Source organism: Mercenaria mercenaria, chromosome 18 (genome assembly GCF_021730395.1).
Source record: "Mercenaria mercenaria strain notata chromosome 18, MADL_Memer_1, whole genome shotgun sequence".
In the NCBI taxonomy this organism is placed as follows: Eukaryota; Metazoa; Mollusca; class Bivalvia; order Venerida; family Veneridae; genus Mercenaria; species Mercenaria mercenaria.
The window spans coordinates 61,468,582-61,485,195 of NC_069378.1; the positions used below are offsets into that span (position 1 = coordinate 61,468,582).

General features: G+C 35.5%; 1 protein-coding gene across 2 annotated transcripts in view; it reads right to left on the minus strand.

Annotated features, from left to right (window-relative positions):
• The window catches only part of LOC123538788 (NACHT domain- and WD repeat-containing protein 1-like), a 69,158-nt gene that overhangs the window by 51,746 nt on the left and 798 nt on the right, over nucleotides 1-16,614 (minus strand). For both annotated transcript variants that reach the window (XM_045323166.2, XM_053530369.1), the window contains exons 2-4: nucleotides 14,466-14,551; nucleotides 13,373-13,489; nucleotides 4,180-4,413 (exon numbers count right to left, since the gene is read on the minus strand). In XM_045323166.2, the coding sequence (XP_045179101.2) occupies nucleotides 4,180-4,413; nucleotides 13,373-13,489; nucleotides 14,466-14,551 (437 nt within the window). The remainder of the gene's footprint in view (nucleotides 1-4,179; nucleotides 4,414-13,372; nucleotides 13,490-14,465; nucleotides 14,552-16,614) is intronic.

Genomic DNA, 16,614 nt, shown 5'->3' on the forward strand with positions numbered 1-16,614 from the left:
ATATCCCCACGAAATGGCCGTTTTGACCAAAACAACGAAATTTCATGCCCACGAAATTAAATGATTTTACAGTATATAAATTAGAATCACAACACCAGTCAAGCACCACTAAAGATTATATTACCCAGCAGGTCCCAGTCTTCCTAAAAATTCTGACCTGAACTCACAATTGCTGTGGCTGAAAACATGTGAAATAATATCATCACACCCCATCACACGTCTGGATGCATGTTTTTCTATCAATTATCTTGAATTTAATTTCAAAATCAACAAATTTTATGTTATAAGTGGCAATTAATATTTAATATTTGTCAATCTATCAATTAAACTTATCTATCAATTAAACTTCTACAACTTTCCAGTAACTGTCATAGTTTATAAAAGTATCAATTTTCCTTACAAATGCCTTATTAAGAGTAAGAAATATTAATTAAATCGCATTATCTTGAACTTAATTTCAAAATCAACAAAATTTATGTTCTAAGTAGCAGGTGAATGCCAAGAAGAAGAAGAAGCAAATTAACATTAAATTTTAAGGTCAATCTACCAATAACTTCTACAACTTTCCAGTAACTGTCAAAACTAATAACAAGAAAGTTCACCTGTGTACAAGGCTTCAAGTGTGTTTGTGCAACGTAATGTTACAAGTATAAAGTTAGGTTTCTTCTATGTTAGCCTATATAATATACATTGTCACACACATTTTTGAACTTAGGGCAATAATTTGAATAATTTTGGTAGACAGTATAACTCTCATATCACATGCCAAATATCAAGGCTGTAGCTTTTATTTATTCAGAGAGGAAGATTTTTGAAGTTTCTTATATATAGGCTTCAAGTAATGGCCATTTTTGACCTTAGGGCAATAATTTGGTCAATTATGGTAGAGAGTCACACCTTTTTATTACATGCCAAATATCAAAGCTCTAGAGAAAAAGACTTTTAAAGTCTGATAGAACTAGCTGAAAACTTATTTCTTACCAAAAAAGATCCATATGTTCAATGAACTGGAACCATTTGAACAACTGTGAAAGAGTGCTACCCAGAGATCATTTGTGTAAAGTTTTATCAAAATCCATTCAGCCGTTTTGAACGAAATGTTGTTTAAAGAAATTGTTGATGAAAACAGACCACGCCCTCTGGCAGCCATGTTTATTAAGGAATCAAAAAAAAAGAAGAACAATATTTGAGCCGCGCCATGAGAAAACCAACATAGTGGGTTTGCGACCAGCATGGATCCAGACCAGCCTGCGCATCCGCGCAGTCTGGTCAGGATCCATGCTGTTCGCTTTCAAAGCCTAAAGTAATTAGAGGAACAGTTAGCGAACAGCATGGATCCTGACCAGACTGCGCAGATGCGCAGGCTGGTCTGGATCCATGCTGGTCGCAAACCCACTATGCTGGTTTTCTCATGGCGAGGCTCATTTGTAGAAGGTCACATAAGGACCATTTGTGTGATATTATTTTAAAATTGGGCTACCAGTTTTATACAAGAAGATTTTCTAGGTTTCTACTATATGCATATATGGAAAAGTGACCATGCCACCTGGCAGCCATGTTCTTTGATGAATCAGAATAATCTGAACAATCTTGGTAAAGGGTCACACAAGGACCACTGTGTAAAATTAGTTTTAAATCGGGCTAGCAGTTTCACACAAGAAGATTTTTTAAGTTTCCACTATTTACATAATGGGCACACTCTCTGGCAGCCATGTTTTTTGACAAATCCGTATAATTTGAACAATCTTGGTAAAGGATCACACATGGACCATTTTAGACTTACAAAGCCTGCTGAGATCAATTTAATAATCTGTAATAATGTTAATTTCTTTCTTCAAACTGACACTGATATTTTCTCAGAAAACCATTTTCTCTCTAGGCTCATCTCAGACAGAGGCAAGAGATACTGTAATTTTTTTCAGAAAGTGCTATCAGAAAAGATTGATTTTATGGCCAGGTGCTTTACATTTAATGACTCTAACGACTGATGCCAGTCACAAGGACCATTTGTGTAAAATTATTTTAAAACCTGGCTTGCAGTTTTACACAAGAAGATTTTTAAAGATTCCACTATATACATATAGGGAAAAGTGACCATGCCTCCTGGCGGCCATGTTTTTTGACCAATCAGTATAATGTGAACAATATCTTGGTATAGGGTGACATAAGGACCATTTGTGAAATTATTTCAAAATCGGACCAACGGTTTAGGAGGAGATGTAGTTTAAAGATTTTTCTATTTTTAGCTCTGGCGGCCTCTATGTGCAACCAAGCAGAACGGTTTGAACAACTTTTGTAGAGGACCATTCAAGGAACATCCAAGCCAAGTTTTATCAAAATCCATTTAGTGGTTTTGGAGGAGAGGTCGTTTAAACATAGTTGTTAATGACGGATGGCTTGACGCATGCACGACAGATGACGGACACAGCATGATCACAATAGCTCACCATGAGCACTTTGTGCTCAGGGTAGCGAAAAATATCAATTTTCCCTACAAATGCCTAATTTAAAACAAATATATTTATTTTAATGTGTGTTTTCAAAACTGGATACCAAGTAATTGGAACCATAATGGCAGTTGGTAATTTGTGACTATGCATTCTGATGTGTGCTTTCAGTATTCTTCTGACAATCATGTAGCTCAAACAAGTACCTGACTTCCCTTTTATACCAGAGAAGGCCGAAATCACTTACAGAGAATATGTAACTGAACGAAGGTTTCCTGGGTTCACTGCTTATATTAAATATCAAATTACTTCTTTATGTTAACACAACACAAAACAGGTAATGGTAGGTGTTCTAAAATATAGCTCACAGATTAGTCATTTATGAACTTTCCAGTCTAAGTATATTCAGGTCTTATCTTACTATAAAGGTTTAACATTGGTATAAAGGTATCTGTTAGTCAACATGTGAATTAAAAAAAAAATGTAATACTAGAATTGTGTCCATAGGACATGGATGCCCCCACATACTGTGTCATCCTCTATTTAGCAAAAACTATCAAAGGGCCATAACTGCAGTAAAAATAGTAGCAGAAAAAATTCCTTCTTTTATGGTCATCTGCACATCAACTTGTTCATCTGTGAAAGGTTGAAGGAAATCAGGCTAATTAAGTAGGAGTTGGACACACAAGATTTTTCTCTATATTCTATATAGCAAAACTATCAAAGGGCCATAACTGTGGTAAAAATAGTCACAGAAAAAATTCCTTCCTTTATGATCATCTACACATCTAGAGCTATCAATTCAATCAGAAGTTATTTAACTTGGTTATTTCAGTAAGTCTGATGTTTTGTACAAAGTTTCAATCCAGTACATGCAATGGTTACTGACATACTGTAATGTCTATTTTTCATGAGGCTTTTATTTTCGTGAAATTTTGCAAATGAACCTTAATATCTTAATATTGGCCGAAAAGACCAATGTCGCAAATCGCAAATTCAAAAACTCCCAAAATATTGGGAATCGGAAAATCGTGAAAAAAAACAACCTGCAAAATACAAGACTTTTACAGTACATGACTTTGCAAAACCTGAACCGAGTAGTGACACAAATGCAGATGCCCTCAACCGGGTGACTAGAATGTGTTTTTTTTTGTTCAGTCAGTTCTTTGAATAGTCATGCTAAAAATTTGTCCATTAATAGTGGTAAGTATCTTACAAGTGGCATCTCCAAAAAAAAAAGTGGAATGTTACTTGATAACTATTTTCAGGTTATTTTGTATTTTGTCATGGTTAAAATTTTGCATGTATATCCAGTCTATTTGTCTTTATTTTGCCAATAAAACCTGAAAAATTAGGTTAATGCGAAATTTAATGTCTCTTAAATAATAAACATTTGAAGGGAGAAACCATGCCATGAGAAAACCAACAAAGTGGGTTTGCGACCAGCATGGATCCTGACCAGCCTGCGCATTTGCGCAGTCTGGTCAGGATCCACATTGTTCGCTAACAGTTTCTCTAATTGCAATCGGATCTGAAAGCAAACAGCATGGATCCTGACCAGACTGCGTGGATGCGCAGGCTGGTCTGAATCCATGCTGGTTGCAAACCCACTATGTTGGTTTTCTCATGCGCAGCTCACATTATTTTTGAACAACCTTCTGAAATTTGAAACCAGAAATTTCAGCCCGTTACTTGACTGAAATCTCTTCTTAAAATTTTATGATTTCATTACCTGCTGTCGGGAACCAGCATTTGCTGGCGTCATATCAAAATACTGTGGATACTGTGAGCTGATTGGCTGTAGTGTGTACATGGTTGGTTCCCGATTAAAATCACACAGATACCAGGTAAGCAGCAGGGAAATATCATGACCCAATTTTATGGCTGTATTTTTCAGCAGTTTGAACTCTGAAACTTCTATTTCTGATGGTATAGGTCTAAATCCATACTTGTCACCAAGAAATGCCTAAAAATACACAAATCTTAGACTGTCAAACCTAGTGTTAATAAGGATGCTTTCAGGTAATAATTAGCAGGTAGAAATATCAAAAACATACTACTTTAGATTGGTAGTGGAGCAGGATGTTGCAAAAATACTTCAGTTGATGATACAAGCATCAAATTTACAGGACAGTAACTACCTGGCATGCGCTTTAACATAAGATCAAGGGCCACTTGAAATAATGTTGTTTTCAAGATGGCCGCCGCAAAAACAAAATGGCCGCCATTTTGTATTTACTTTTCAGTACTTTATTTCAAGCAAGCATAAAATACATTAAAACGATAGCATTTTTATGCCCCCAGCATCTACTGATGTGGGAGGCATATAGTTATTGTCCTGTCCGTCCGTCCGTTCGTTCGTTCGTCCGTCCGTCCGTCCATACGAGGTTAAACAAATGGGACCGTTTCGTCTTGCATCAATACCACTCACTAGAATGACTTGATACTAATGCAGATGTAACCTGTGACCATTCCTCATCTTCAGACATCACCTGACCTCAGTTTGATCTTGACCTTGACCTCATTTTGGACTTAGGTTGCTTTATATGGGCCATCTCTTGGTTAACCAAATGGGACCGTTTCGTCTAGCATCAATACCCCTTACAAGAATGGATTGATACTAATACAGATGTAAACTGTGACCATTCCTCATCTTCAAACATCACCTGATCTCAGTTTGACCTTGAACTAGTTTTGGACTTAGGTGCAAAATCTATCGACAAGGATGCCACTGGGGACATCAAGCGTTTATTGAACGCAGCTCCTTGTTTTTATTTATACACTTTCGTTTCAGTTTAGAACAGAATACCAATCTTGAGTATTCATATACTTTTAATTTGTAATTAATTTTGTATGACTAAGCTCATGGCTTTAGACATCTCAACACTTAAGTTTTTATAACTTGCAGTTTTGTTTTCGAACAATGATAAAATCTGAAGCACACCAACCAATATATGTTTTATATACATGACACTCAGATTACATTCAATGCAATAAATTAACATCGTTAGAAAATGCGCCTTATAAACCACGAGGGGATAAAGAAATAGGACAGCGTGAGCACTTGCACAGTCAAGAGCAACATTTTCTTATAATGCAAACCTTAAGAAATTATCTCTGTTGTTATACTATACCCATGAAACTATACACATCGGAAATCGTGTTCTAACCGAAACAAAATAAAATATGCATATACTTCATTTAGTCATTTTCTTAACAGCTGCAACATCAAATTGCTGTGCATAACAGACCTAAGCGGTGGCACTTGCAATTTCCAGTACATGAAGTCCTTTTGCAGCCACACTTTTGAAGGACCTGGAAGCATTCAGCTATAACCGACAATTCCATCCGATAAGGGATCCACACATTGCTCTGCTTCAGCCATCCCCAGTTTGACGGAGGCGGCAGTTGCTGCATGGTAACAGCTGCTTTACCCCAGACATGACCTGCCTGAAAAAATGCTCATTTGATGAATTGTTTCAGAGCACCTTTTGTTGGTGGAATCGCATTATACGCTTTTTGTTTCCGGGCAAACAAATCAAGACGAGCTTCATTCATCTTGCATGTCGTGCTTGATCGAGCATACAATATAACTGAAACAATTTTCTAATGTATCCATTTTCTACTCAGTTATTGTGTATTTGGCAACACTGAGACTATGAAATACTTTGAACTGTAGCTGTTTCATAAACATTCCATTCCTACCATGCAGATTTCCTGCCCTTGCCAACAAATGCAGAAACAGCGTCGCAACCGGTAAAAGCAAGAAACAATTCGATGGGTCAGTGCAACATGGTCGTAACTTGATTTTTTTACCAAATACACTTTTTTACATAATTTGCCTTATTTAACAGAAATACATCACTTGTTAAAATATCTAAATCACATTCTTAAAATTAAAGTGAAAAAAGTAAAATTGTCAAAAGGTTGTATCTCAGGAAGACACTTTCAGTCAGTGCAACATGGTCGTAACTCAACATACGTCTTTGTTGCACAGAGTTAGTATGCTATTTCACTTTGAAATTTCTGTGCAACATGGTTGTAACTCACAAAGAGTAACATATTACAATAGTTAAATGATAAATAAGGATGATTTTAGTTTTTAAACAACTTAGAAATGGTATTTATACTACAAAATTAATATTATTACCATATTTCATATTTTATCAATGCAAAGTGGTGTTAAGAATTTATTGACCAACATGTTTAGGATTTTACCAAAACATTAAAAAGTCTTGCTCTGTTAAAAAAATACTCTGTTAACTATTTCTCAGCAAAACCTCTTCCAAATTCAGTAGTTTTTAGCATCAGAAGCCCTATTCATAATGTCTTGACTTAATTTTAAGAGGAAAAAATGCACCTTTTTCAAACCTGTCAAGACACACGCATTTCGGCCCTAGATCACGCTCACATGCCTTCTATTCAAGGTCACACGCATTTTAAAGAAATAAAGAAATCAATTGTTTTTTTTTCGTAGAAAATTTATAATAATACTGAATCAAACATGCGAGGAGACATTGACACGGTGTTTCCATACCGTATAATACAGCTTTTACATTCACCAGTGCAACGTGTTATTTCTACCTCATGAATAAACGTCACAAAAAGTAAACACGGAAGGAGACTATTCAAAACTAGATATATTTTGTGTTAAAAATCTATATTTTCCGTGTGAGGGCGTTTCCGGCTTTTAGGGATTATCGCCCTCTAGACCCCCATGAGGGAAAACCTTCCCTTTGAACCCCGATCACACTCGTGGCCTTTGTGGAGCCTTGACAGCTATGCTTTTTATACTTGTAATTTTTAAATAAACTTTCCTTTATGCAAGTTTCATGTAAAACTGTGAAAGGATAACAATGAACATTTTTCCTTTTGTATGCATATTTCCATGAATTGTGCAAAATACAAAATGGTATTATTAAAGGTGGAAATTTTTCTGTGCTATAAGTGAAGCATGACTTCTGCTTGTAAAGCTCGTATTCTGATAAGTTTTATTTGGATATACAGAAGATTTTGTTAGGTATATCGAATATTTGTATAAGTTGTTAAACCACTAAAACATAAATGATCAGCATTAATAATTTTACATTTAAATTTAATGAATGATTTACTTGATTTTTATGTTGCAAAACACCAACATAAAGGCCTGGCTGATCAAGGGCCATGGCCAAGAGAGCCCATGCTCCCCTATATCCCCCACCCCACACTGACTTAAACTCATCGAAGTTGCATGCAAACAAAATAATATTTTTTCAATATATAGACCCAAAACTGCACCAGAGGCCACCATTTCATGCCTGCATTTCAAAATTTCCAGGAGGGGAGATGCTCCCGAGCCCATAACAGGAGGGAAGTATCCCCTCTATACCTAAACATATAGACCGATGCAAATGCACTAGAGGCCATTATTATGTCTCCCACACCACTGTGTGGTGGGAGACATATTGATTAACTCCTGTCTGTCCATCCATCCGTCTATCACAGATCTTGTCCACACTCTTTAAGTCGAACAGTTCTCATCCAATTTTCCCCAAACTTGAAAAAATGTGTTTGCCAATAAGTCCTCATCCAAGTTTGATAACTAGCCAAATCAACCCAGGCACTTTGGAAGTATGGCCCTTGAAACATTGGTTTTTGATAAACAAAGCACTGAAAGTCTGATTGCATTGTATTTGATAATCAAAGTTCTGGAAGTCTGATTAGGTTGTATCAAAGCTCTGAAAGTCTGATTGGGTTGTTTTTGATAATCAAAGAACTGGAAGTCTGATTGGGAATTAAGAATATATAGGGAGAAAGGTTTACGCTTGAACATTTCTCGTCCGATCTCATACTACTATTCTGGTGACTTGGCAGCTGTGGGAGACATGTGCTTTTCTCAAAAGCAGCTCTAGTTTCATACCTAATTTTCAAAAACTTCCAGAGGAGACACATTCCCCCTCCCCAAATAGGAAGGAGGTATTATACCAAACAGGAAGGCGTTATCCCCTCCTGTACTTCGAAATTTAGGCCCAGAAATGCACAAGAGGCAACCATTTCATACCTAAATTACAGAAATTTCCAGGGGAGAGCCCTTCCCCTCTCTCCTCACTTTAGTCTTACTAACAGTAGGGAGGGCTAACCTCTTGTACCTCAAAATTCAGACCCAAAAATGCACAAGAAGCCAGTATTTCATAACTATGTTTAAAATATTTCTAGGGGGGAAACCCTCTGAACCCCTTCTATACCTTTACATTTAAACCCAATTGCACCTGAGGCCACCATTTCATACCTATGTTAAAAAAGAAAATCCAGGGAGAGAACCACCTGACCCCCTTAACAGGAGGGAGGTATCCCATCATGTACCTCAAAGTTGTGACCCAAAAAGGCACTAGAGGCTTCTATTTTATACCTATATTCCAGAGGGAGACCCCGCTGACCAACCTAATAGGAAGAGGGGACCCTCTTAATACCTGAAAATTTACACAGAAAATATGCATCAGAGGCTGCCACTTCATACATATATTACAAAATTTTCCAGGAACAGACCATACTGACTTTCAAATTTTACATCAGGTGTATGGCATCATTTTTGATGTTAGTTTCATGTGACTGTGTTGTTGTGTTTATCATGTTCTTTAATTATAACATTTTCAGTTTTACTCAAGCTAAAGAACAAATTTATACCATTGATAATTGTTTAAGTGTAGATTTTTATGTAATAAAAAGACATTTAGACTTGTATCAAGAAGCATGCACATGTTTATTTGCAGAATAGTATTTTGCTCCTGGGGCATGCGTTATTCATGCTGCAGAACCAGTGCATATTTCTTGTTGAAAATCTAATAACTAAACACAGACATATTCAAATACCTTAGACCTTAAAGGCTCATAATGCCTATATTCTGTAAAATATGCAAATATCTTGTACTTTAAAGACACTCAGTGTCTACATACTGTAAAATATTCAAGTACCTTGGACCAGTCAAGCACTTTTTGTCCATTTACTGTAAAATACTGAAATAACTTTGACCATAAAAGCTCTCAGAGCCTATATTCATTAAAATATGTAAATATTTTGGACCAGTCAAGCTTCTATTGTCCATTTACTGTAAAATAATGAAATAAGTTTGACCATAAAGGCTCCCAGTGCCTATATTCAGTAAAATATTCAAGTACCTTTGATCAGTCAAGCTCTTATATTATGTCCATTTACTGTAAAATACTGAAATAACTTTGAATATTAAAACTCTCAGAGCCTACATTCAGTAAAATATGCAAATATCTTGGACCAAGTCAAGCTCTTATTGTCTTTTTACTGTAAAATACTTTAAATAATTTAAAATGTGTTTTTGTAGTAGTACATTTTTATTTCTACATATTATATGATTTTTTTTTGACATTTTTGCGAGTAAAACAAGTCAATGAAAGTACAGAAAAAGATAAATGGATATGCTTAAAAATATTGAATTAATAGACTTTTGAATAAACATCTCTGTTATGAATTATCTCCAATAAATTATTTGTTATCATTTAGTTACGACCTTGTTGCACTAAGTTTTTGACAAAATTTCCACACATTTCAGCGCAACATGGTCGTAACTGAAAAACTTTCAAATAACTCCTCAGTGAACATTTTTTTGACATTTTTTCCCACAGTATTGTAGTTATTATTGTTATTTGATAAAAATAATATGGATTGTATTGTTTTTCATTACATCATTTGAATACAAAAATGTTTTTTGCTTCTCCTGTAAAGTTTTCAAAAAATGAGTTACGACCGTGTTGCACTGACCCATCGAATTGCAATGCCTTTGAGTGAAGACCAACTAAGCAAGCCACAAAACATCAGTACACTGCCATAGCAAGAACTATTTAATAATTGTAATTGTTCGGTTTCCTGTCAATGAGGCATGCTTTGCATGAACAAATATACGATTATCGGCTTCTTCGTGATTACATGGAGCAAGCGCATTTCTGTTTAGATCTAAATTGCAAACAATATCGGTACCTTTTGTTGTTATGATCATTTTATTGGATTGCACAGTTATCATTATCCCCCGAGATATCTAGGGGCTATTCTGGATTCCGGTCCGTCCGTCTGTATACGGAATTTGTCTGCGCTATTTCTCAGCAATTATTTGCCAGTTTTCAATACAACCTTGTAATTATTATCAGTACAAAGCCAAGTTGCGCATGTGCGAAGCGGGTTCTATTTGGATGATTTTTCACTTAGTTATGGCCCTTTATTTTTCTTTCTTTATATGTATATGGAAAACTTTTGTCCGCGCTATTTCTCGATCATCATATGCGAGACTTTTATCAAACCTTGCAGTTATCATTGGTACTAAGTCAAGTTGTACATGTGCAAAGCGTGTTCCAATGTTCCATTTGAATTGATTTTTTACATAGTTATAGCCCTTTATTATTTTTTTTCTATATATGTATACGGAAAAAATGTCCGTGCTACTTATCAGTCATTGTATGCCAGACTTTTATCACACCTTGTTATTACTATTATCATTGGTACCAATTGTAGTTATGCATGTACGAAACACGTTCCATTTGAATGGTTTTTGACAAACTTGTGGCCCTTTATTTGTCTCAAATACGAACAGAGTTACATTGGATTTTTTAACATACTTTATATGTGTAGTATAATTAGTTGTGACCCTTGGTGGTTAAATAAATAAAAAAGTGGAAACCCACAGGTCTCCAAACACGACATTAACGAAAATGTTGCAGGCTTGATTTGATTTGTGGTTATGGAGCCTGCATATCACAGAAACTGCCAAAAGACAAGATTAAAAAGCAGATTACATGGTCCCTTGACCTTTACCTTGACCTACAGACTTAATTTCTTCCTTTTTTAAGATATTACTATAAAATTCGAACCACTTGTGCAGTTTTGAACAAACATTTCAAAACTGACTTTCAGTGACCTTGATCTTGACCTACTTTCTTTTTTTTAAGGTACAGCAGTGAAGTTTGGAGATCTTATACAGTTTTGCACAACATTCTTTGTGCGTCTTTGTACATTTTCTCTCTGAACAATATACAAAGCAATGCATCATATTTTCAATAACCCTGTTCCTCTGACAATAAGCTGATGTCAGGGGGTATTCATCACCATTAGTGATACGTCTTGTTTTATCCGCACGAAAACTATATCGTTTAGTTTTATTTTCAACGCATCTAAGAAAGCTATTCCATAGTTTATAAGGTCTTCTATTAAACTTTTTTCGACATTATCAAGAGTTTGAAACAGAACATAAACAAAAGCACAGATGCTTAAATTTACAATGATATATTCAAATTTGGTATCTGTTAATACTAAGTATGTACTCGTATTATTTGAAGGCCAAGGGACTATCCTTTTACCGCTTTCAATATATATTTTAACATTTTGCTGTATGGGATACGATTTGTTTTGATTTTTTTTTTGATGTTATTCCTACACCTAGAACGATTGTTCATCAAGTGACATGTAACTTCTGTGCGATCTGTATACCATCTGGAGAACTGAAGCACCGTTCTCCTTGGCTCGGCTTTCCCGAGAGGCACATTCCGTCTATTCGGAAACCACTCTTCAACCATCATGAGGACGGATCAAAGAATATTTGGTAGACTTCATACACGTATTGAAGTTATCACTGAACCCCATGCTGAGTCACATGACATTATGAACTTTATCAGTGCGCCCTTGTAGTGTTTGTAGTTCATTCTATAGAATCATTACACATATCATTTAATTAAAGATTTTGTTTCAGCTGATAAGCAATGGTTCTGTATAGCCATGATTTTGAGACTGTTTCTCAATAAAACGAAGCAAGAAATGAAGTATAGAACAGAGAACAGATTAAAAAGAAGAGACGTCAATATAAACCATATTAGCTTCTGTCAGGCCAATATCATAATAAAATGCTTTCATGTTTATCTGGGACCAGGATCTAATCAATAGTCGATGGTTATAGCACTGAAAGTAGAAAACTCAAACTTGGCCGTGATAAGAACGTTATCTAAAAGTCTGGCGGTCATTTTAAAGATGGCGACCTTCTTAAATGGGTTGATATTTGGAAAAGGCAACATTAAAAATAAAGCTATCAGCTTATGGGAACAAATTGATAGGGGAAAACATGTTATATCCCAAGAAATAGGATATTTTAGACACTTACAGATCCTGATTATATGAAAAACGTCTTAATTCTGGCAGCCATTTTGAAATTTGGAGGCCATCTTGAAAATGGATGATTTTTAGGTGGCCCTCGATCATTTTTGAATCTGGGCAATATGATGAACATTTAGTGTAAATTTCATACTTGTATCATCAAGCGAAGTATTTCCTTAGATTTTCTCACTTAGCTGCTCCACTATGGGTTATAATCACGAGGGTTTAATTTTTGCTAATACTTGCAATCAGACAACAAATTTCTTGTAAAATATTAACAAGTATTATCTCCTAAAGTAGAAACAACTTAACAAATTCATAACAATACAAATGTCTGTCAAACTGTGAAATAAAAGAGATGTGAACGTTAACAAATTCAAGAAAGGGCACAGTGAAAAACACTTATTCAAAATTTGTGTTAAATCGGCAAGTAGAGCACAGAGATCTATCCCCTGTGTGAGTTGAATATTCTCCCAAGACCAAGGAAAACAATACATTGTTTATCTGAAGTCATTCCTCCTTTACTGGCAATTCATGAAGGGATAATTTCTCATTTTGTTGCTCAGGCATGGAATCTGGGAACACCAGTTAGGTTAAATGACATCTGTTGAGATTGAACTTTTGTTGATTGATGCAACCCAAAAAATCCATAAAAAATAATCCCCATAAATGATAATGTTTTCACAGTAAGATTCATCTTTACATCTAAAAAAATCATATGAAAGATTATAATAACTTTAATTTCAATAACTACTGAAACACTTTTACAATATTCATTTACCACAAAGTTTGGTCCCCTTGATAGCTTCTGGCAATTTTTTATTTCGTGTAGACATAGTTCTGTTGTTTTGTGATCATCAGTCGCATCTTCACGCACACCCCAACGCATATCAGCTATCTGATAAATAAAACAAACTTAATCAAGCATAACAAAATTAATATAGAAAACTTACAGATGTACGGTAAAACTTTTATTAACCTTTAGCCTGCTGGTGGCAAGTGATTCTGCCTTTGCGACCACTGTGCAGACCAAGATCATCATAGTCTGCAAAGTTCACTATTCAGTCAGTAAATTTTCAGTGAACACCCCTTTGAATAATAAGTAGTATGGCCTAAACTGAATGATGGACCAGTCCATTTTAGAAATTTAGCAGACTAAGGGTAAACACATCTCTACATATATAGGCAAAGACTTGTTTTTCCCATCTGACAAAAACTTCTACACCCTCCCCAACCAGTAAACCCCTCCCCAACCAGTAAACCCCTCCCCCCTCCCTTCAGCCATTTCTCCACCTAACTAACATTTCATCATGTTTCTCGTCTTTTTAAAGGTGTTTATTCTAGCGAGATTGCACTGTAATCTATATACTGCCTGTGATCTGTAATAAAGTCTTAGAAAGGTATGCTCAAAAAATTATATAATATCACAGTAAATAAGCTCTGTATAGTTTTTATTTTTTTCTCTGTTGACCATGCTATTCTTTGCCCTTTTTTCACTCTGTGACAAGCTGCCATCAATGTTTTTATAAAATTGCTCAGGCTGAACATCAAACCAGGGACGGCAAATTCAAATGTCCGTATTGCCCAGGTTGTCCCAAAGCTTGTCCAGACAAGTGAAATTTGACCAGAATTTACTATATAACTATCATACGGACAAGTACAAAATAGCAATTGACAAAAACGGACAAGCAAGTCAAAATCAGATTTTGCCGCCGCTGCAAACTGACATCATGAAAAAATTTCGGTAGTGTCAGAACTGTTACTGTTACAAAATTGAATTCTAGATCACAAGATCAGAATTCTCCCAGTTCTATTGTTTAGAATTTCCAATCAAGCTCACACAATGTAAGCACGCTGGAAAGTCGTATTCTTACTTGAAAGTCAAGACCTCTTTGTTGGCAAAACTGTCTCAGTTGTGGAAAAGCATTCTTCATTAACCAGTTTCTCTCAGCCTGCATATCTGAATTACAAATACATATTTCCCTGGTTACATGATTAATGATGAAATGTTGTATTAATTCTGGAGCAGAGTCAAAAGCATGTTTTGCCCTGTTTTAACTCTTCACAAACAACTTACTAGGGTACAAGTCAATGATGTCATAACAATCTGACATCTTGATATTGTGATTACTACAGATAACTCTACCAACCTCTACAAAATGACTTCAAAGATAACATATGGAATATTTGTCTTATTAATAAAACAAGAAGATTTTTAAAGTTTTTCCTTTCAATTACCATGGCAACCAGAGTTCTGTATGGAATTCAATTCTTTGAACAAGTTTTAAAGAAGAGCTTCCAAGGAACATCCCTGTGAAGTTTCATCAAAATTAGCCTGATGTTTAGGAGGAGATGTTGTTTAATGGAAGTGTGGACGGCTGGATGCTGGATGGCCGCCTTACGGTGAGTGATCACAACAACTCACTCCGAGCACTATGTGCTCAGGTGATCTAACAACTGTTGCCTTTTAGGCTTAGTGGATATCAGAATTTATTGACCTGGGAAAAGTGATATCAACCTTGGGTTAAACCCTCCCTCAATATCATTTTCCATAGGTTGATAAAATGAGATTTATTTGTTTTGAGCAAATATGGAATGTATCTCACAAAGAACTAGCACAATTTTTACATTATTTTCACAAGCATGAAATGTAAGTGAAAATGTAAAAACTGTCTCACTTCAAGGTGAGATATATATTCCAAATTCCCCCCCCCCCCCCAAAAAAATTTACTTATCTATGCTTTAAGGCGTAAAAAAAAAATTTGTTTGTTTCCGGTATCCCGACCTACCCTAAATTTTTGGCCCGACCCTAAATGTTTTTATTGCCTTGGAGAAAAAAAATTTCAACTTTTTCACAAAAAGTTGCAAAACTGCACTTTTTCTGCTTTAAACATGGCCAGTGATGTTAGGAATCAACTTACTGGTGCTCTAAAGGCATAACCCCCTTATTTGTAATCATTTTTTGACACAAAAATAATTTCCAACAAGAAACGCGGCAAATGCCACGAAACCAGGTTTTCAACACTTTTCATAAGAATAAAAAAGTATACTGAATCACAGTGCACCACTTTAAAGCACAACTCTAACCCTAACCTAACCCTAACTTTAAAGCACAACCCTAACCCTAACCCTAACCCTAACCTAACCCTAAACCTATTTTTAGTAACAATGACCTTGACCTTGATCCCAGAAACCCAAAATCAATCCCAAGCTACAACATAAGAATAAAAATGTATACTGAATCACAGTGCACCACTTTAAAGCACAACCCTAACCCTAACCAAACCCTAACCCTAACCCTATTTTTAGTAACAATGACCTTGACCTTGATCCCAGAAACCCCAAAATCAATCCCAAGCTACAACTTTATGTAAGTTTTCTATACACCAAGTTTCATCATGATAGCTCACTCCTAAGTTAAGTTATTGACCGGAAACCCTTTTTCTATTTTAAGTAACAGTGACCTTGACCTTGACCTTGACCCCAGAAACCCCAAAATCAATCCCAGCCTTTGTCTTGATTTACGCTACATACGTACCAAGTTTTATTCAAATATATTTACCGAAACAAAAGTTATTGACCGGAAACACCAGTTTGACGCCGCCGCCCGCCCATCCGCCCGCTCGCCCAACGACATACCCCAATCTAATAACTCAGGTTTTCGTTGAAAACCTGGTTAAAAAGTCTCCCTTAATATAAAAAAATTCAAAAAAAATATATTTTTCCATCCTACCTACCCTAATTTATTTGAGCATGTTATTGGAAACAAAGAATTTTTTTGGGGCCTAATTTAGATTGAAATATACACTTCGCAACAAATGTTATTCTCATTATTCTTATTTCCCCTAATCAAATACGACATCAGAATATCTTGTGATGTTACAAAGATGCAAACAACAAAAAAGTTCCTTTTCATTTCATTATTTGCAGCGTAACATTATGTTATTCTTTTGAGTAGCATTATATGAATTTGGGAAAAAATTATAAAGTGCAATTATTATATATATAAATTTTCATCCTGTT